At 36.7% G+C, this 20,892-nt stretch overlaps 1 protein-coding gene across 4 annotated transcripts; it reads left to right on the forward strand.

Moving 5' to 3' along the window:
• Positions 1 to 477: 477 nt before the first annotated feature.
• Positions 478 to 20,444, forward strand: LOC100247856 (protein REBELOTE). 4 transcript variants are annotated; one of them, XM_059741776.1, is made up of 14 exons: positions 478 to 926; positions 2,230 to 2,357; positions 3,984 to 4,044; positions 7,455 to 7,563; positions 7,651 to 7,702; positions 7,807 to 7,901; positions 12,466 to 12,534; positions 13,677 to 14,210; positions 16,160 to 16,462; positions 16,636 to 16,959; positions 17,825 to 18,028; positions 18,734 to 18,823; positions 18,906 to 19,001; positions 19,558 to 20,018. In XM_059741776.1, the coding sequence occupies exons 2-14, from the start codon at positions 2,252 to 2,254 to the stop codon at positions 19,672 to 19,674; spliced, it is 2,160 nt and encodes a 719-aa protein (XP_059597759.1). In that variant the 5' UTR covers positions 478 to 926; positions 2,230 to 2,251; the 3' UTR covers positions 19,675 to 20,018. The 4 variants fall into 4 exon arrangements, with proteins under 4 accessions (XP_059597759.1, XP_010658432.1, XP_010658433.1 ...); XM_010660130.3 differs by lacking the exon at positions 478 to 926 and adding an exon at positions 1,765 to 1,948; XM_010660131.3 differs by lacking the exon at positions 478 to 926 and adding an exon at positions 1,769 to 1,948 and having other exon boundaries at positions 19,869 to 20,444.
• The last annotated feature ends 448 nt before the right edge of the window (positions 20,445 to 20,892 follow it).

The following is a 20,892-nucleotide window of genomic DNA, read 5'->3' on the forward strand; positions in this document are numbered from 1 at the left end:
TGAATAAAATATTATTCTCTTATTTTCATATTAGATTTTTTATTTTATTTTTCAAGTTATAGATGTTATAAGAAGAGTAGAGTGTGATCTTGTTAATCTCTATCCCTTCACCAACCGAACAAAAAAAAAAAAAAAGTGAAAGATTGGTCACATGTGACCGTTGCCGCCATCATTAAATTGAGATTTTCTTCTGCGCGTGACCCTGTACTTTTTTTTTTTAATTAGATGGGCAATATGTCACATGATTCAAATACTGAGATTCCCACAGTCCACGTCATCAGGGTGAGGGGCAGAGGACATCAACAGACAAAACAGACAATGGAGCCCATTCTCAAGCAACATCAAGCGAGGCCGCACCCAGGAAGAAAAAAATATAAAAATAAATATTTTTTTATATTTAATTTTCTTATAAATACCGCTATTAAAAACTTAAATTGTGTAGGAATCAGATGAGGGGAAAAGGGAAAAAGGAAAGCCGTCAAGCCTCCTGGCAGCAAAGAGGGGAATGATCAAAGGGCAAGTGGACAACAGAGCAGTAATATAAGCTTCTAAGAGCACCATAGGAACTCCCACCGCAACCAAAACTGATGACAGTAAATCGAACGGTGAATCGGACGAACCGGCCGGTTCAATTAAATTTTTTTTTACACAGCATCAAAACGACGCCGTTTTGGAGGGTAAATAGGCTGCCTGAAAGCCTGGAAACTGGAAACCCTCGCCGCCTCAGTCCTCCCCCCGCAGCAGCTGCCAGCGTGCCCTCTGTCTGCCCCCGACGTGCTCCGCCCGCGACACCCAGACGGCGTCCACCGGCAGCCGTTACAGGCCTGCAACCTTCGGCGTTGGAAGTCGGCAAAGCTCCTTGCTGTTGTTAACCGGTAAAGCCGGCGTTGGAAGGCGGCTCCGACTGGTACCCCACCCTGCCGCTGGTACCCCTCCGGCCCTCCCTGCTTGTTTGTTAAATGGGCTTATAAAGACTTGGTTTATAAATCAATGATGTTCTTTTACAGAGATTACAGTTGTCAACTTGTCATCTTTGTGTCCTCCTTTGTTATTAGTCTAAATATATTGGGCTTTACAGAGATTATATTGTGTTATAGATATCATATATGATAGATTGATGAATTTTACAGGTAAAAAATTTTGTGATAAAACTCAACAAACAAAGTAGACAAAGTAGATGGTGTCAAAATTTACGTAGAATTTATTAATTTTTAAAATTTTTATAATATATAAAATAATAAAATATATATTTATGACGTCACCGGTTTGACTGTGACCAGTGAATCGTGAATCGGTTCGGTTCAATGACCGATCCGATTCTGAAAACATTGCTCACAAAGATAAAATGATATAAAAATAACTAAAAATTTAAAAATGCAAGAATTCATTAAAAAAATAAAACTTAAAGAAAAAATTTCCAAATAGCAACACAAAAAATAAAATAAAATTTTATATATATTTTAAAATAAAAAATATATGATAAAATATAATTTAATTTTTTTTAAATAAAAAAATAAAATAAATATTATTATACAAATGATACACATTACGGATACAACTTGGCCGGATTACTCTGACCTACCTAACCCGATGTTTGGGACATAATGAGAATCCTTTTATGTAAATCGGGTTGGGCTTGGGTTCATTTTTAATGAGCCTGGTTTAAATTGAGTTGGGTTTGGGCCAATGAATGGGGCAACCCGAAGTAAATCGAACCCGATTCAATGTTATCAAACACAATATAAAGTTTTTTTTTTTTAATTATTTTTCTTGTTAAATCCTATGCATGTGAGCTTTGTTGTTAGAAGTTTAAAACCCTACTCGGAGGTGTTATAAGCTGAACTGAAAGGGAAAAGAACCGCATAACGTTGTCGCTCCTGCAAATCGGCCTAGCCGCTGCCGTCGGGAATCCTCCATACCATTTTGTAGGGTTGCGTTTTGGATTGAGGTTTGTTGCTGAAAGACCAAAAAAATTACATACTCTAAATGGTTTCTACATGATACAGTTTGCAACGGAAGGATTGATTCCATTTACAAAACGAGGATTCTCATATTTTTGCGAAGTAGGGAAATGAATGAACACTTGGGATTGAACTGGATGTTGTAGAATTTAACATTTTCTTTGGTTTTTATCCCATATTTCTCCTGGTTTTTGGTTGATTATGTTTTTTATTTCCAAGTAGAGAGGCCCTATTCTTATAGGGTTTTGAATGACGTTTGTTTGTCTAGAGTATTTGTCAATTGCTGCACAATGGGAAAACTTGGAAAGAAGGCCAGAAAGTTTGCAAAGAAGAATCTTCAGTCCGTGCTTAAACGAAAGCGAAAGCTGAAGTCTATGTTCAAGAAGAAATCTTCTAGTAAGTTGTATTTTAAACATCCGATTTGGTACGCTTTAATTTTTCGTTTCTTGTGGATTTGTAAATTGATCCACTGATAACTTTGGCATTAGTTAAATATATAATCTTTTTTGGCAATTGCAGAATGAGAAATTAAGTGTTATGTACTTGTGGAAGATCTGATACATTTTATGGGGGTGATGGAAGTGTTAATTAGAATTTAGAAAAATTGATACGAAGGGACACAAAAGACAGGTGATATCGAGTAAGAGGGCTACATCTGTGGGCAAAAATGATTGTTGAACTTTATTAGTAATTATGATCCATGGAGATGTAATTTACTAAAACCTGCTGAGGGCATTGGTGAAAAGTTGTGAAATCTTCCTCCTGTGGATGCGTTTTGGTACTACTTATCAGCTGAACACAAATGCATTTTCTTTATAGAAATTACAGTCAAGCTGAGTTAGATATAAATACCATCTTCAGTTGATATTATTATTTTAATAGGCAAACAAAAATATTATTAATAGTGCCTAGCAAAAATTGTGCATTAAAGTGCAGAGGGCATATACAAAATGGTGCCCAATGGCAATGAACAAGAAGAGAAACAAAAGGAAGCACCCTCCCCTTAATGATTACCCAACCAATTCATGAAATCTACCATAAACATTGACCCACCATCTAAAAACATTTTTGTGCAAAGTAAAAGATGTGATGAAAACAAAGTTTTGAGTGCTTGATTCGTTTATTCTATACTTTCCAACAACCTCTGGTTTCTTTCCTTCAAATGGTCTAAAAAGGCATAAGGGGGCAACCCTTTAAGCCTTCTTCCGTTTATTTCCCACAAAGGGGACCTTATGCCAACTTAAAAGAGTCTCTTTTAATGGAGATGACAACATGCATATTGAACCAAACAAGGAGAAAACTAGCTACCATGAGATCCTTGCTTTGGTGGAATGAAGGGGTAAGTGATCAATTGTTTTTTCTTCACCTTTGCATAAATAACATTTATTTGCCAAGATTAAACCTTGTTGTTTTAGCTGATTCAAGGTCAAAATTCTCCCCCAATATGCTTTCGAGGCTTTTGTTGGAACCTTTTTTAATAGGCAAATAGTGTATGTATATTAATAGGGCCTAAAGGAATGGCGTAGTACAGTGCACATGATGTATAAAAAAAGGCATGCATGAAGAGGAAAGAATAATGAAAAACAAGATTCCTCTTCTTACTTTGAGTTTAGTCGATCAACAAAGCCTATCATTGTCAAAGAATGATCATTTATGTACACTCTGATCCATTACAGAAATGTACTATTAAAAGAAGATTTAATTGTATGTTTGAATTGTTTCAAGTCTTCAAAAGACCTCCTGTTGGGCAACTTGTAGTTGGTTCTGTTTGGAGACATTATAGGAGTTAGAAATAACATATCTACCAGGATTATTTGAAGTGACCGACCTGTTATGGTCAACATTAATATTCAATCTAATGGCTTATTTTATTAATAACTCTAGTTGTTATTAATGTTTTTAAATTAGTCACTTTGACCCTCTCTATAATCTTGGATGACTTCTTCTTTGCCTTTTCTTTTTGCAAGTGTATTTTTGTCCACTCAAGCTGTGCAATCTTTTTTTTTTAATTCAATTGTGTAGGGGGTGAGCAAGATGCTGCCGATGATCAATTACAGGATGAAACAAATTTGCTAAATGGAAGGTAAAAAAGGTGGCTTAATGCATGTCTTATTTGGGGTTAGGGTGCACTAACATGCCTATGTTGATGTCTCATACCAGTCCTCATGGCTTCAAGTCTTACCATGGCATTATGCCAACACCTCATCCTTGTCGCTGCCTATGGCTTAGTGTCCATGGTGAAGGCCTTGCAATGGTTGGCCACACCTTGCATGTGTCAAGGGTAAACATGCCATGCACATGGGGCACACTCATGTCATATGTCAAGGCCAACCTTGCACCACCACGTCTATATCAGATATACTTATGCTTCTATCACTCATTTTTGTTGCAATCTCATGTCAAGCACACCATGTCATGACATTGTGCCCATGGCATTCCTTTTAGTTGCACAAGGCATTGTGCCTTGTGCTAAGCCAATCGAGTCATGCCCATGACTTAGGGATGGCTTCAGGTTTGCCTTGAGGCTTTAGGAAGCGATCCTAGTCAATGCTCCATGTGGCTCTTGAGAACATTGACCAGCCAACCCCATCCCTTTTCGAAGAGCATTATAAGCCATTTTGGCTTTGACAGGAGTCACTAGGGATGCTTGAGGAGACAATGGATTTTTCTAAAACTCCATAAATTATTTTTGTGGTTCCCACCATCTCAACCTCTTTCTACAAAATCATGCCAATGCTAAATCCTTTTGCTACAAAATCAAGCCAATGCTAAACCTTAGCCTACCTTAGTTGTGCCATGTTGCTACTCACGCGTGGGCCTTGTTGTTGCTTGCTTGTGGCCTCATGGCTAAGCCATGTTGATGATGTGAGATCACATTGCTACACATTTGTGGCCTCATGCATTTGTCAACATGCTGATTTATGGTTTAATGTTGCCTATGTTGCACAACTCTAGCTATGCATTCATCACCCTCACAACTACATTGTCTTAATTTTGACATGCCAACCACATGCCTTAGGGCATGTCTACAAGTGCAACGTGCCACTCGATGGCCTCGTGCTTGGTGCCTTGTGTTAGACATTAGGGTGCTAACAAACCACTCCCACTAGAAGAAGTTAATGCCTATGTTGACTTGGTGAGAAAAAAGAGAAGATAGATTATAGAAAAGAAAAGACAAGAAAACCTTGAGCCTCAATAAGGCTTTCTAGGAGCTATGTTACATGGGTTTGGGTATGGGTGTTGGCTATGGGTATGTGTCTAGGTGTCAAATCTTTTGCATCCTAAAATTGAAGACACATGGATTCGTTTGAAAAGAATCTCAACTATGGGTGTGGCCTTATGGGTACTTGGATGCGACATTAATGAAAAATAAATTAGCACTAAGCATAGACACAATAAGGTAAGTATGAGTCATTTATAATAATATATGGTTAATTGTAGTTGGAGAACATATTTATTTTGCCTTTGCTATTTTAATAAATTGCTAAGTTTGATTGACTTTGATATTATTACTTTTAATAGGATGTTGAGAAATTTTTTTAAGAAAATATTATAACAAACTATTAGTAAACTTTAATTAGTTTAAAACTTTGAAAATATGTATCTATTTTGTAATAAAAATCTTTTAATACACTAGATGGTGATAAAATATAATTCATATTTAATTTCTTATTATGCAAAAATTTATATACTAATTATTATAACTTATCTCTAACTTTTTAAAGATAATAATTTGATATTTATTTTTATATTTTTTATGCTATTAATTATTATACTTACCTCTAAATTTTCCGGCCTAATTAGCATCACCATAAGCTTCTAATTTCATATTTTTGTTCTTCTGAAATATGTGCTTTCCTAGTGTAGACTTTAAGTAATTTAGGATTTTGTATATTGCCTTCATGTGAGATTTATATCGTGAATGCATGAATTGACATACCACACCTATAGTGTAGGCAATGTATGGTTAGGTGTGAGATGAATAAGTTAATTTCCCACTAGTCTTTGATAGAGGCCATAGTTTACCATATCATTTTTCATTTTTCCTCCTAGTTTATGATTCTGTTCAATTAGAGTCTTTGCTAGTTTACATCTTAGAATTCCTGTCTCCTTTAGTAAATCGAGGATATATTTTTGTTGTGAAATAAATATTCCTTCTTTTGAATGTGCCACGTCAATCTCCAAGAAATACTTTTTAAGAGTCCTTAGATCTTTGATCTCAAATTTATTGGGCAAATAAGTTTTTATTAGTCTTTGAGTTTCCCCTTTGTCATTTCCAATAATAATAATGTCATCCACATAAACTATCAGGACAATCAACTTATCAAAGGAGTTGCATTTGATAAATAGTGTGATTCTTTTAGCTTTGATGGTAGTTCATTTTATCATTGATTTTGTAAATCTCCCAAACCATGGTCTTGGAGGCTATTTAAGTCCATAAAAGAGAATTCTTAGGTTTGCAAACTTTGTTTTTCTAAGCTTTGTCACCAAACTTAGGGAGGGGTATCCATGTATACTTCTTTTAAGTGACCATGTAATAAAGGATTTTTTCATATCAAAATTGTTGCAAAGGCCAATCAAGATTAGCAACTAAAGACAATAGAATGCAAATAGTATTCACTTTTGCCATGGGTGCAAAGGTCTCTTAGTAGTCAATACCTTAAGTTTGGTTGAATTCCTTGGTTACCAACCTAGCCTTATACCTTTCTATTGTCCCATCAATCTTGTATTTAATTGTGAAAATCGACTTGCAACCAACTAGTTTATTCCCTTTAGGAAGCTCAACTATATCCCGTGTCTCATTTTTTTCTAAGGCTTGCATTTCCTCATTAATTGCTTTCTTCCAATTCTTATCTCTAAGTGCCTCTTGGACTGTGTTTAGAATTTCAACAGAAGATATTAGGGTAATAATGGCCCAATATGTAGAAAATAAATGATGTGATGAGGTAAAACTTGAAATAAGATGTGGAGTGTGTTTTCTAGGGCCTTTTCTCAATGCAATAGGCCAACGCAAATCATCATATACACTAGAATGAATTTTTTCATTACCTAATTCAAGGTTAGAGGTGTTTCTTGCAGTATCTGTTCCCTTTCCTTCAGTTGGTCCTCAGTTTCATCGGGTGGGATTTCAATGGACAAATCTTCTAAAATTTCCATAAGAGTTTGGTGCTGCTTCATTAGAAATTTGCTCGAATTTCTCATGTTTGTTGGCTCAAATGCCAGCTATTCTCTAATTATAAGAACTCAAATGCCAAAATAAGTCCCAAATTTTAAATGAGACTCAAATACCAACTATTTTCTAATTATGACATCAAAGAAAAACTAAAAATTTGCAGGCTTACTCTGATACCCTTGATAAAGTAACTTAGGATTCTTTATTCCCCTCTCTTTCCTTAATAAGCAATCCTTGAAAACTCACCCCATCAATTTATCTTGAGGATTGTGCATATATTGATCTTTTTAATTAGTATAAAATCCGATTATTGTTCTCAGAAACCTTGAAGGTGAGGATATCGAAGGTACTTCTCTCGATTCAATATTCAGTGAAGACGATAGTGATGTGGCTGGAGATGATTCTGACAGTGATGGATTTCTTTCAGAGGTTTTGAACTATGCCTGAAACTTTTCTTGACTTTTATTTGTATCCTATCAGATTTTTTTTCCACTGATTCCTTGATCTGATGACCAGGACTCAAGTTGTATGTATGTTCCTGAAAGTGAAAATGGGAATCTTTTAGAAGGTGAGGATCCTATTTGACTGGATTTTATGCTCTTTGTACCCATTATCACCCACCCTCACCTCTTCTTTTCCTTCTGTTTCTAATTTTGATTAGTCTATATGCAGACAATGGTGGTGGTAGTGCCTTATTAGTGCAGAACAGGGAAATTCATTTGGAACTTGCAAAGAAAAAGAAAAAATTGGACAGGTTGAAGGAAAAGGTAATGCTATAATATTTAGTGTTAGATTGCAATCATTTATGTATGGTAATTTGATACTCAATGACTTAATTACCCTACTGCTTATGGGTTAGTATAAGTTAGCCTGAAGCTAAAATTATGGAAAGGGGAGTACAATCCCTAATGTGTCATGGCTTTTGAAATGTGCTTGCATCCCTATTCATTCTGCACAAACAAACAAGCTTATCAGATAAAAGCTTGAATGGTCCGACTCCATTCTCATCCAGCTGTGTTACGTGCATGTTTCTATATGTATATGATAATAATTATGTAGTGAGGAATCTGCATTTGACCTGTCAACAATCATGGGCTTTATTCTTCATGTTGTAGTCTTGGCTCATGTAACAAGTGACCAAGTGCTTTTTCAGTACTGTTTTAGTTGCATCTTATAATATGATAACTTAAAACCCCATTTTGGCAGGATTTTGGTTAGATAAATTGATGTGTATGATCAGTTTTAATCAGAAATTTCCTTTAGATGATGGCCTTTGAGTTCATGTTATTCTGTGTAATTATATTCTTTTGTAGGTGTGTCCTTTTGGGATGCCCAGAAATGAAAACTTTCTGTGATTGATTGTGTTCCACCATAAGCAGGTGGAGATGTTAGTAATTTCCTTTAAGGGTTTTGGGTGACCCCCCATTGACAACATTTTATACCATATTCCTAGCTTCATTTTGATTTGGACTATTTGATAGGTAAGGAATGTAGGGATTCGAGTGTATATAAAGGACATTGAAGGAAGTTAGGGACTTGGTTTACTTTTCTTCTTCTCTCTAGGCTGTTTCTAGTGAAGCCTTTGCAACCACCTCTTTGAGCATTATACTGCTAGAATAGAACCTGGTATGCATGACAAGGGGTTAGTTGGCTATCATCTCGAATGGATCTTGTTAAGTTAATTTTGATGGGTGTTCTTTAGGCAACCCTAGACAACTAGGGACTGGGGGATTAATTAAGGATCATTGTGGTACAGTGTTAAGAGTCTTCTCTAAACCTGTGAGAGAGGGTTTTTTGCTGTTAAGATAAGGATTCAAGCCATTTTTAGGCTCTGTTGCAGGCCAAAACTTTAGGTCTTTCCAATCTCTTGGTTGAACTACATTTTGTTGTTCCCATGATATGGTTCACTAGAAAGAAAGAGGGCTGTGGATATGTGAGGCATGATTGCATCAAATAATTAATATCACTTTAGTGTTTCATCATTCCCTTTGTTCAGCTCCTAGTTTAGCCAATCATGTTATAGACATGCTAGCAAACCATGGAGAGCTAACTAGTTTCTTTTGCAGGGGATTTTTTAACCCCTATGAGTTTTATTGGGTGATGTTGTAACCATCTTCACCTATGCAGTTATATTTGCTTTTTTGGCTTGGTATAGGTTTTCTCTCCTTTTATGCCAGATTCTGTATAGTGGATGTCTACTTGATGAAAGATTCTTATCCTTCTTTCTAGTTGCCATTTCAATTCAATGAAATGACTATTTCTTATTTAAAAGAAAAAGTTAATATCAAGAAAATGGTTTAATACTTTGGCTGTATTTCTTGCTTCTTTTCTTTCCTTTCTTCTGAAAGAAGGTAAATAGTATCTTATTGTACTTTCTTAACAGCCATAAGCCTTTTAACTTATCAAAAAAAAAAAAAAAAAGCCTTTTTAAAGTCATACTTTGTGGCTGCTAGTTTCCATGAATGTGATGAATATGTGAACCTTTTTGGTATTCATTTTTTTTCATATATTGCATTAATACTTCTATAAATGGAAGGAAAGGAATAGGTTAGCTTTCATGGGAGGCAGATTTTGGACGCTGTTCTTATTGCTAACGAAGCCCTTGATTCTAGATTGAAAGACAACATCCCGGGTCTCCTTCTCAAGATGGACATTGAGAAGGCCTTTGACCATGTCAATTGGAACTTTCTTATGGAGGTGATGTCCAAGATGGGATTTGGGCACAGATGGATTAATTGGATAAAATGGTGTTGCTCCACGGCCTCCTTCTCGATCCTTATCAATGGAAGCCCCTCGGGCTTCTTTCGTAGCTCTAGGGGACTGAGACAGGGCGACCCTCTATCCCCCTATCTTTTCCTTTTGGCCATGGAAGCTCTTAGCCAATTGTTGTCCCGAGCAAGAAATGGAAACTTTATTTCCGGTTTCAGAGTGGGAGGAAGAGGAAGTGTGGGGCTGGTCGTATCCCATCTCTTGTTTGCCGATGACACCTTAATTTTCTGTGACGCCGATGCAGATCAGTTGCAATACCTTAGTTGGACCTTCATGTGGTTTGAGGTGATTTCAGGTTTAAAAGTCAATCTGAATAAAACAGAGGCCATACCAGTGGGGGAAGGCATTCCTATGGAGACTCTCGCGGCGGTCTTGGGTTGTAAGATAGGTAGCTTACCTACTTCCTACTTGGGTCTTCCCCTTGGAGCCCCTTACAAATCCATTAGGGTGTGGGATGCAGTGGAAGAAAGATTCAGGAAAAGGTTATCTCTCTGGAAAAGGCAATACCTCTCCAAAGGCGGCCGTCTTACCCTGCTGAAAAGCACCCTCTCAAGCCTCCCAACCTACTCTCTTTTTGTGATCCCCAAGAGAGTGTGCGCAAGGCTTGAAAAGATCCAAAGGGATTTCTTATGGGGCGGTGGAGCCTTAGAGAAAAAACCTCACTTGGTGAGTTGGAAGGCTGTTTGTGCCGATAAAAAGAAAGGTGGCTTGGGCATTCGTAGTCTAGCTACTTTTAACAAGGCCCTTCTGGGGAAATGGTTGTGGAGATTCGCTAATGAGAATGAGCCCCTATGGAAGCATATTATCCTTAGTAAGTATGATCTTCAAGAGGGAGGATGGTGCTCCAAAGATGCAAGAAACCGGTATGGGGTGGGGGTCTGGAAGGCCATCAGAAAAGGTTGGGAGAATTTTCGTTCTCATTCCCGCTTCATCATTGGGGACGGCACCAGAGTGAAGTTTTGGAAGGATTTGTGGTGTGGAAATCAATCTCTGGAGGAAGCTTTCCCCATCTTGTTTAACCTCTCTGTCAACAAAGAAGGATGGGTTGCTGAGGCTTGGGAGGAAGACGAAGGAGGAGGTAGCTGGGGGCTTCGTTTTAACAGATACCTTAATGATTGGGAGGTGGGAGAAGTCGAAAGCTTATTAAGTAAGCTTCATCCATTGACCATTAGAAGAGGTGTGGAGGACTTGTTCCGGTGGAAAGAGAACAAGAATGGAATCTTTTCTGTCAAGTCCTTTTATAGCTCATTCTCAAGGGATTCCAAACCCCCCTTCCCGGCTAGAACTATTTGGACGCCTTGGGTTCCAATTAGGGCTAGTTTCTTTGGTTGGGAGGCGGCTTGGAATAGGTTGCTCACCACAGACCGCCTGAAGAGAATTGGTTGGAGCATCCCCAACAGATGCTTTTTGTGTAAACATAAGGAGGAAACCACAAATCACCTTCTACTGTTTTGTGAGAAAGCCAGAATGTTATGGCTCCTAATTTTCTCCCTGTTTGGGGTGCAATGGGTGATGCACTCCACTGTGAAAAAACACCTCCTAGGTTGGCATGGTTCTTTTGTGGGCAAGAAAAGGAAGAAAGCTTGGAGAGCTGCCCCCCTCTGCTTGATGTGGACCATTTGGAGAGAAAGAAATAGGAGAACATTCGATGATATGGAGAGGAATGATCAAGACATTAAATCCATTTTTTTGTACACTTTTGTGAATTGGGCTAGGGTGTATATAGAGGAACACACTTTGTCTTTGATAGATTTTGTAGACTGGCTAGCCACCAAGTAAGGGTCATGTTTGTTTTGTCCCTTTGTTTTTTTGCTTCTATGTCTTTGGTATACTCCGTGTATGCCTTTCTCTAGCCTTTGGCTCTTAATGAAATCTATTTACCTATCAAAAAAGGTTAGCTTTCAAGGGAGGGATGTTAAATATACAGAAACTCAAAAATTCTTTTGTTTGTACCTTGTGGAGTTGGGCTAGGGTGTATATCGGAGAGGAGTCCTCTTCACTCTTAGGTTTTTTTGAGTGGCTAGCGGCCACTTAAGGGAGGGTAAGGGTCTTTGTTTTTGTGCTCTCGTTTTGAGGCAGATTTGTATACGTCCTGTATGCTTGGTGGCCTTTGCCCTTTAATATATTTGTGATATTTATCAAAAAAAAAAAATGTACAAGGTTTATGTTGAATGGTGTCTTGATTATAAGAACTGCCATCCTTTCCTTTTTCCATCAGAAGTGCAGGCACCATATATTTGGCTTGTGGCTCATATCTGTTAACATGTATTTGGTGCCAAATCCTGATAAGATATCATGTTTACCAGGACATGAGTGGGAATGAATTGTTTTGGCTTGGGTTGAAGTTGTATGTGTGATGTTTACATACTTAATGTTGGCCTGGAATTAAGTTTGTAAAATATACAGTAGATCTTAATAATATCCCACTTTTTTCTTGCTGGCAGTTGGATGTGTTATGTATTACTAATACCTTAGTGGTTAGGGTTCTCTGTTATCCATTTCTTACTAACAAATTTTTGTTATCCATTTATTTTCTGAAACATTTGTATTGAAAATTTTCAGGACCCAGAATTTTCAAAGTTCTTGGAAAGCTATCATAAAGGCCTTGAAGAATTGAGAAACGATGAGAATGTAAGTTAATTATTAAGGATGTGATTCTATAGGAACAATTAAGATCTTCCGAAAAGCTTTGTTGGTTTTCTTTTTGGGCACATTGCTGGCTGGTGATATGAATTGTTTAGCATGGGCATCTACGTATAATTTCTATTTTCTGTTTATGCTCCATTTTGTTTCTGAAAAGGCTGAGAAGAATAAATGAAAATTTTGAATCTTACTAAAGTCATTTCAACTCTGAATTGTAAGCTCTGTATTGCATCATTGGAAAATATAATTCAGTTCTTTGCTATTGCAAAATGACAGTACAATGGGGTGCCATTCCCAATCCACTTTCTTTACATATAATATAAAGAAAGTGGATTGGAAATTTCCTCTTTGATAGGTAAAAACACAATATTGTATATAAAGAGAAAAGGGCGTCCAAAGGATGACCCAAAGCATACAAGGAATATACAGCAGGCGCCTCAATTTCTGTTGCAATGAGACTAATTGAGGTTTTCCTCATTAGTATGTAGAATAATAAAGGATCTTTTGTCTGACTTTTCCATACCACATAAAAAGTAAAAATGCTGTATGTGCTTATTCAAATGCTCAATATTGAGAATCACTTGTTATAGGTACCTTTATTATGTTTAACATCTTCAAGGTTTTAAATGTTGTTTGATTTCATTGTCTGTCCTCCACCCACCTAAAAATAAGTAACAGTAATAATAATCTCAGCATCAAGGACTGTTATGGTGGATGCATGAAAAATATGTCAGGACATAGAGTTGCAGTCTAGTTTTTGGTATATTTTGCAACTATTTCTTCGAATCCATACCTGGAATATGATTTTGTTCCAAATTTGGATGGATGTGCATGAAGTCCTTGAAGGTTAACCACAACTACTATATTCTCCTTTTGTCATTGTGTTTCTCATATGCGGCATGATACAGTGTGTCCAAGTGGTAGAGAATGTTTGAATGTATATTTATTGATGTAATTGGATGTAATAATGGCTGCAATTGACTTGAATATATGTTGTGGATGTGATCTTCAATGTTGGTGTTTCAGAGAATCAGGCAGTTTATGCTCTCATCTTTGACCCTTATTTTCTTTCCCCTATTAGCTGGTTTTTCCATTTCATGAGTTTCAATATGTTTTTTCTGCATCAATAGTACTCTGATGAAGACGAGGAAAGTGATCTCAATATGCAATCAATGAATGAAGACAGCTTAAATTTAAAAATTGCCAAGCTGCTGACAAACTCTGCCATCGATTCTTGGTGTAAAATAGTTGGAGATCAGCATAGCATCTCTGCCCTTCCTAGTCTATTAAATGGGTATCGGGCTGCATGCCACTATGGAACCAGTTCAACTAGTACCCTTGATGCTGCTGCCTCAAGTTATAGCATTCAGAACAGCGAAACATTCTGCAACATATTGATGTTTATGCTTTGTGAGGCTGATAATATATTTCGGGGATTACTGGGAATTTCATGCTCCAGTTGCAGGAAAGAGACCATTTTGGATTTGAAGAATACTGCAAAATGGAAATCTCTGAAGCCAATGGTCAAGTCTTATTTGAGGAGTACGCTGTTTCTCCTCAATCAGGTTACTGACTCTGAGATATTGGCCTTCTCCTTAACTCGGCTCAGAGCTTCTATAATATTTTTTACCACATTTCCATCTTTGTTGCGCAGACTCATCAAGGTATTTTCATTTTTATATAATGATAAATTCAAATAGAGGCAATGAATTATCTTGCTTACAATCTGTGACTACATAAATAAATTCATCACATACATTTTTATCACTGTTGCATGATAACATCTAAACAACATACCAATTGTTGTGATCTTTATAATGACACTCAATTTTAAATTGTTTACTCTTTTAGTAGGTAACAGAAGTAGTTGGTGCTTAACTGTTTTTGGTTTTATTTTTTTTCCATATACTACAATAGGTGACTTGGCATTTGTTTTAGAAACTTTTCGAGAAATATGAGATACTTCTTGAAAGTTTCAATTTCTTGCAAAATTTTGCTGTGGTACATAAGGGAATAATTAGTAAAAACTGCATACTTTTAATTGTATCTTTGTATGTCAAGGCATAACTTCAGCTTTTGGAGATTGCTGTTTCTGTTTTCTTTCCTCCTTGGAAATGCAAAATACTGCATGGAAACATTATTTTTGCTTTTTGGAAATAATTATCATAACTGTAAAATTGCAATAAGATTTTAGGAAACCTAAAAAAAAAAAATAATAATAAAATAAAATAAAATCGTACGCAAAGTCAAAGTGGTGTAGAAATCAAAATGGACACGATAGACAGGTTTAAACGAAGTAACAAAGACAGGAATGTATATCCTATTATATCCAAAATGATATTTATTCACATCTGATGGTTGGATCATAGAAGAAGTGTCAACTTCTGCTGTTTACAGGAACGTAATTGAAGTCAGGTTTCCAATTTCCAAACAAACCCTCTAAACTTCCATGGTATTTTTTTAAAAGAGAGAAATCAAAAGAAAAGCTAAGGAATCCAAATCTTTAAAACTATAGTTATTCTGATGGAGATATTTACTTTATTTTTTACTTTTTCATTTTCAACTCCTAAGTCAGATTCAACCTATAAATTGGGCTTAATTTGGAACAACCCAACCTGGATCAGTTTGATTCAACCAACACACTTGTTTTAGTAGAAGAGGAATTTGAGGATCATAATTAGAAAGGAAAGGAGGTGGAGTGAATATATTGGTGAGACATGTATATTTCTAACCATTAGTGAAAAATGTCCACTGGTATCCAAGCATTCATTTGTTACCAGATCATCAAATTATTGTTGAGTGAGTATATTTGCGAGACATGTTTTTTTCCATCCATTATTCAGGCTCTTCTTTGCTTTCAGACATGTTTTGTCTTAAAGATGTATCCGTGTTCATGCATACTGTGTAACAATTGATCTGTGCTAAAGTCATGTCACATTTGATGACCCCAACAAAAACACATTGCTTCTTAGTGTCTCAAAATCTCAATATTGTCCTCTACTGAACTTTCTTTTGTGAAAAGGATATTCACATGACTCTAAATACTCTTAATATCTTAATTATGATTTTATGACGATTGATGGCTCTATATTAAATGATTTTATTGTTACATGTGAGGATATTGATTCTATGTATCTTGAACCTAATTCTAGATTGTCCTTAGAAGCATAACACTATATTTTCAAAGTGGTCTCAAGGGCTTGAGACTTGTGTGGGCTGGAGATGTATTAGAAACCTAGTTGTGGGTGTTCACTATAGATATGTCTTCTACGTGCTTCATTCTAATTTTCTTGAGAGATATTTCGTGGATGTTTTTCTATTGGCTCCATTCTGTTAATATATTTTACAAAAGATATTTCCTGACTTCACAATTTTAGGATTAATAAGGTACTTTTTTTGTTCAATGGTTATATATATCTTAATATGTCAGCATATATATTTTTTGGTTCAAGTTTGTAACTTGAAATTGCTGGGTCATGCAAGTTTAACAAATCTTGAGTGATAGATATATCCATCCATATTCTTCACCATATTGCTTGACCGTTCCAATTTTGTATGCCAATCCCATGTTTTGGTGGGTTGTGCCTTCCTAACTCCTCAGTATATGATGCAGATTGCAGTTCATTTATGGGCAACAGGTGGAGGGACTGTATCATCGTGCACCTTTCTCATCATACAGGATGTGGCTCTTATATTTAGCTCTGACTGCTTTGACACCTGTTTGATAAAAACATATAAAGCTTTTATAGCTCACAGTAAATTTGTGAAGCCTGGATTTTATAAGCATATACAATTTCTCAGGAATTCCTTTGTTGAGCTATGCTCTTTAGATGTGGAGAAATCAAGCAAGAAGGCACTGGTGTCTATGCAGCAACTTGCCAAGATATTACAGCAGGGTCTTCGAACAAGGAAGAAGGTATGCAATGTCATGCTTTGTTTTTGTTGTCTGGTTTCAGTTATCTTCAACGTATTAACATGTTCTCCTTTTAGATTTGATGCTCATGGGTATGTACAGTTGTTGTGAATGGTGATATTACAAAGTGGAGGAACTTCTTTCTCATGTTTTGTTTGTTATTTGGCCTTGGGCAGGAAGCAATTGAGAAGATATGTAGTTGGCAGTACACTAACTGCATTGATCTCTGGGTCATGTTTATATCAGCAAACATATCTGATAATTCTCTTCAGCATTTGCTATTTATGATCATCCAGATCATAAATGGAGTGGCTTACCTGTTTCCTGCGCCAAGATATTTACCTTTAAGACTTAAAACCATCCAATGGCTGAATCATCTATCCAGTTCTAGTGGGGTTTTCATCCCTGTTGCGTCATTGGTGTTGGATACTTTGGAATATAAAATTGGCAAGGAAAGTGGACAACCTGGAAAAGCCTTCAATATGTCTTCTGCCATAAAGGTTAGAAATTAGTATTATATGGTGATACTTCAATTCTGCACTTATGCTTGCATGTCCATGCTTAATTATGTTTATTTTGACACACACTCGAAGTTTCTTGATAAGATAGCCATGAAGTGCTGAGTTCCCAGGCTATCTCGAGTGTTCCTGAACATTGGAATGTTTTAGTTGGCTCTAGTAAAATCTAAAATAGCTAATGAATTAGTCATTTGTTATTGTTAGTAACTAAAAATAGAAGATGATTTTTCCCACAAACCTTTTATGATTCATACCTGTCACATTTTCTGTTTATAATTCAATATATATACTAATCATTTTCAAAACTTGCCACAGTCAACAATATAGTTCATCTAAGTTCAATATGGTAGAAATCTACTGCTCTTAAAGCTTAAAAATCTTTAAGCAATACATCAGTGCAGTATTGTCACTGTCTGGCTTAATTGATTATAACTCTGTTAACTGCTGGGTGTTACTGCTATTACTTGTCATCTTTCTAGAGGTTTTCAGAAGCCCATGGAGAAAGAGCCAGCCAAAAGTCCCACTAATGTAATAAGGGCCAGGGCTTTGAGAGTCATCCTTATTGCTAGGGTCTCACTGTTCATTCACTGAATACACTGAGTTGATTTCTTTTCTATAGTAATTTCGATTAAAATTTTTAGCAGCTTACATGAAGCAGTGCCTCTGCTTACTTGATTTGTGTGTACAGCGTCATCTTCTAACTCAATTTGTGCCTTACCCTCTCTCGAGTTTTATTTGCTATACCTCCATGTATCATTGATGATGAGTCTGGTCTCTGATATCCTTCCTTTTTGTTTAACATAAAATCTACTATGTTGTAATTATGCACCATCCAATTTTCTCACAGTTGCCAAAACATTGTTTAAAATCGCGGAAATTCCAAGAAGAGTGCATTTTGTCTGCCATTGAATTGCTTACAGTGCACTTTGGTCAGTGGAGCTACCACATATCCTTTCCAGAGCTGGCAAGTATTCCACTAATTCGCCTGAGAAAGTTTCATGAGATAACTATTGAAAATTTGCGGCATGTGGTGAAGCGTCTGATTGATCAGGTAGATGCCCTTATGTTGAATTACTTCTTTCACCTATCCAGACACATTACAGAAAAAGGGAAAAGGAAAGGTTGCTTTCTGAAAAGAAAATTTTCTTCTAATTTAAGGACTTGATTTGCAGGTGTTGCACTTAGATAGTCTGGCCTAAATCTGAATCCATTGTATCACACATGTCAGTCCCTGGCCTAATCAAACTTTGGGGCTCTGAACTGGAGACTGAGCCTCACAAAACTCGGGTTCTGACATGTGGCCCAGGTTAGCCCTAATGTGATTGAGTGAGGCCTTCCTAGGTTGATCCTCTTGATGAAGGATAGTTCTCAAACTTGTATGTGAGGATACTCAAATCTATCACTTGACAAACAAAATGATGCCTTCTAACATGGCTGTTATGTTATATGAAGCACATAAGCACGTTTTTCCTAGTCAGTTACAGGCTTGGGCAGGCTGGGAAAACTGTGTCCAGATATCTTGGCCCAAACCCAGCCATGGACAATCAACAGTCACAGGACTTAGCCTTGATCCACCCATATGGATTTTTAAAATGGGTGGGACATGTTTTTTATTAGGGTCCATGTTCTGATGTAATGGGCCAAAACAAGTTCCAGAAAATATTATGCCTAGGTTGAAAGTATCTAATGTTGCAGAACATGCCAGACTGGGTACTGATTACTGTATGAATTGTGGCATTATCCTATGGCACTGCAGGTGGAGCAAAATGTTGAGTTTGTGCAGAAGAAAAGAGATGAGGTTGCATTTTCACCAAATGATCAGCAATCTGTTGAATCATTTCTTCAGGTTTGTCTCCTTTGTTTCAACAATGCTTTTTTGGAATATGTTGAGCATGACTTTCTCAGTTTGGTAAATGGGTAATGTGTAGCTTGAAAAGGGTGGTGGTGGCAATGCTCCTTTTACGCAATATTACAACAGCATCATGGAAAAGGCTGCTTCTAGGAGTCTGCTCATGAATGAAAAGGTGAAATCACCTCACCTAACTAGTTTTCTACTTTGCACTTTGCTATGTCTGATGACCTGCAACTGTACATAAGTGAAATTACCCATGAGTCAGTATGCTGCGGTAGCTTTGGATGTGGAACACTAGGACTGGACTGTTGATACCGTAATGGCACATTTGGTGTAGAGGCAAGCAGAATCCAGGGAAAACTTTAGGGAACAAGCAAAGACGTACCAAACCATAGCTGACCCACAGAACACACATATATACCAAACCACAGCTCACATATTTATTATGTATATATATGTGTGTGTGTGTGTGTGCATGCTTGTGTGCATATCTGTGACACACATGCTATGCAAGCCATATCTCTCTTAGACACACACTTGCACACATGTGCCCATGCACACATATATCAAACTGTAGCTATATATGCATATATAGGTCGTGTGATGTGTTAACACTCATGTGTGACCATATATATACCAAACATTGCTGGCACGTGTGTTTGATTGTGTGCATTTCAGCTATGGTTTGCTATACATATGTGTGTATTTGAGCTATGGTTTGGATTTAGGTGGAGGGTGTACAACTTGGGCTGCTATCTAGAAAGGCCGACTTAAAGCCAAAAGCAGGTGGATTGAAATATAAAATGGAGTACTTTTCTGAAGAGTTTGGGGTTGACTTGGTGTGATCACCTCATCTCAAGTCAGCCCAAACCAAATTAACCAATACAAAAGCCGGCTGATAGTGAGATCCGTTGTCCATTGTTGGCATCAGCGAGTGGACAAGCACATTAAAATAAGTTCCACATGATGACAACAGCGCTGACATGCTGCCTCATTTTCTTTACTGGGACCTAATTGTGCTTTCCCTTCATCTTTGCAGTTTGTCTTTTGATGCTTGTTGTATTCATTTAAGGAGAAACATGCCTAACTTCCGTATGAAACATTAGTTCCTTTGCCAACCAAGCACAAAGGTGGTGGCTGACAACTACCGATATCACATGCTGCATGTTGTAATTACTATATTCTACCATTTCCTGCAGTTTCCTGGATCAGAAAAGACAAGAAAGATGGGCAAGGTGCATGACAAAGGTGAAAGGTTGGAAGTAAATTAGACTGTCACTGGGAGGGGTAGTTCTGCAGATTGCTTTGATCACTTCCCAATCTCAGATCTGAATGTTTCTTAAAGAGTCAATTCACAATCTCATAGAACCCGTATCCAAGACGTAAGGATCTTATTCAAACCAATTTTGTAAGTGATCTGAATCTTTCCTCATCGTGAAAAAGATAGCCTTGAGGTTAGCTTAAAATTTATGAGTCAGGGCGGCTTTTGTATCTTAGAAAGAGACAGGTTACTTGTTTTATAACACAGGATCACAAGCTTGAGTACGTGGCTCCACGTCGCTCCTATTTATTTACTTTCAATTCTTAAAGATGAAGTAAAAGAAAATTTTAATCACCAACACCCCTTCATCTTCTTCCATATCTTGGCCATGATTTTTAAATTAATTTTAAATTTTAAATACCAGCAATTTCCTTCTATTGATGATATAAAATGGGGTTAATATTTCACTTAGAACTTTGAGTTTTGGTGTGAATAAATACACCTAATTAAGGCAATAAAATGATTAGATTAGATTGATTTCTTGTTTTCCATTTTTTAAAAAGAAAAAATAATATAAATTTTTATATAAAATGTACCAACTCTTTAAAACTTACTTTAAACTTTGAAAGCTCTTTAAAAATTGATATACTTCTTGTTTGCTATTTTTAGAAATGGAAAGTCGTATAAATTTTGTAGGACCTCAAGCATAGCTAACTCTCTTAAAAGTAATTGATATTAGAAAAGGTGCATACTCTACTTATTTGTAGGATCTTAGATACTATCCACTCTTCTAAAAGTAATT

Source organism: Vitis vinifera, chromosome 13 (assembly GCF_030704535.1).
Source record: "Vitis vinifera cultivar Pinot Noir 40024 chromosome 13, ASM3070453v1".
Lineage (NCBI taxonomy): Eukaryota > Viridiplantae > Streptophyta > Magnoliopsida > Vitales > Vitaceae > Vitis > Vitis vinifera.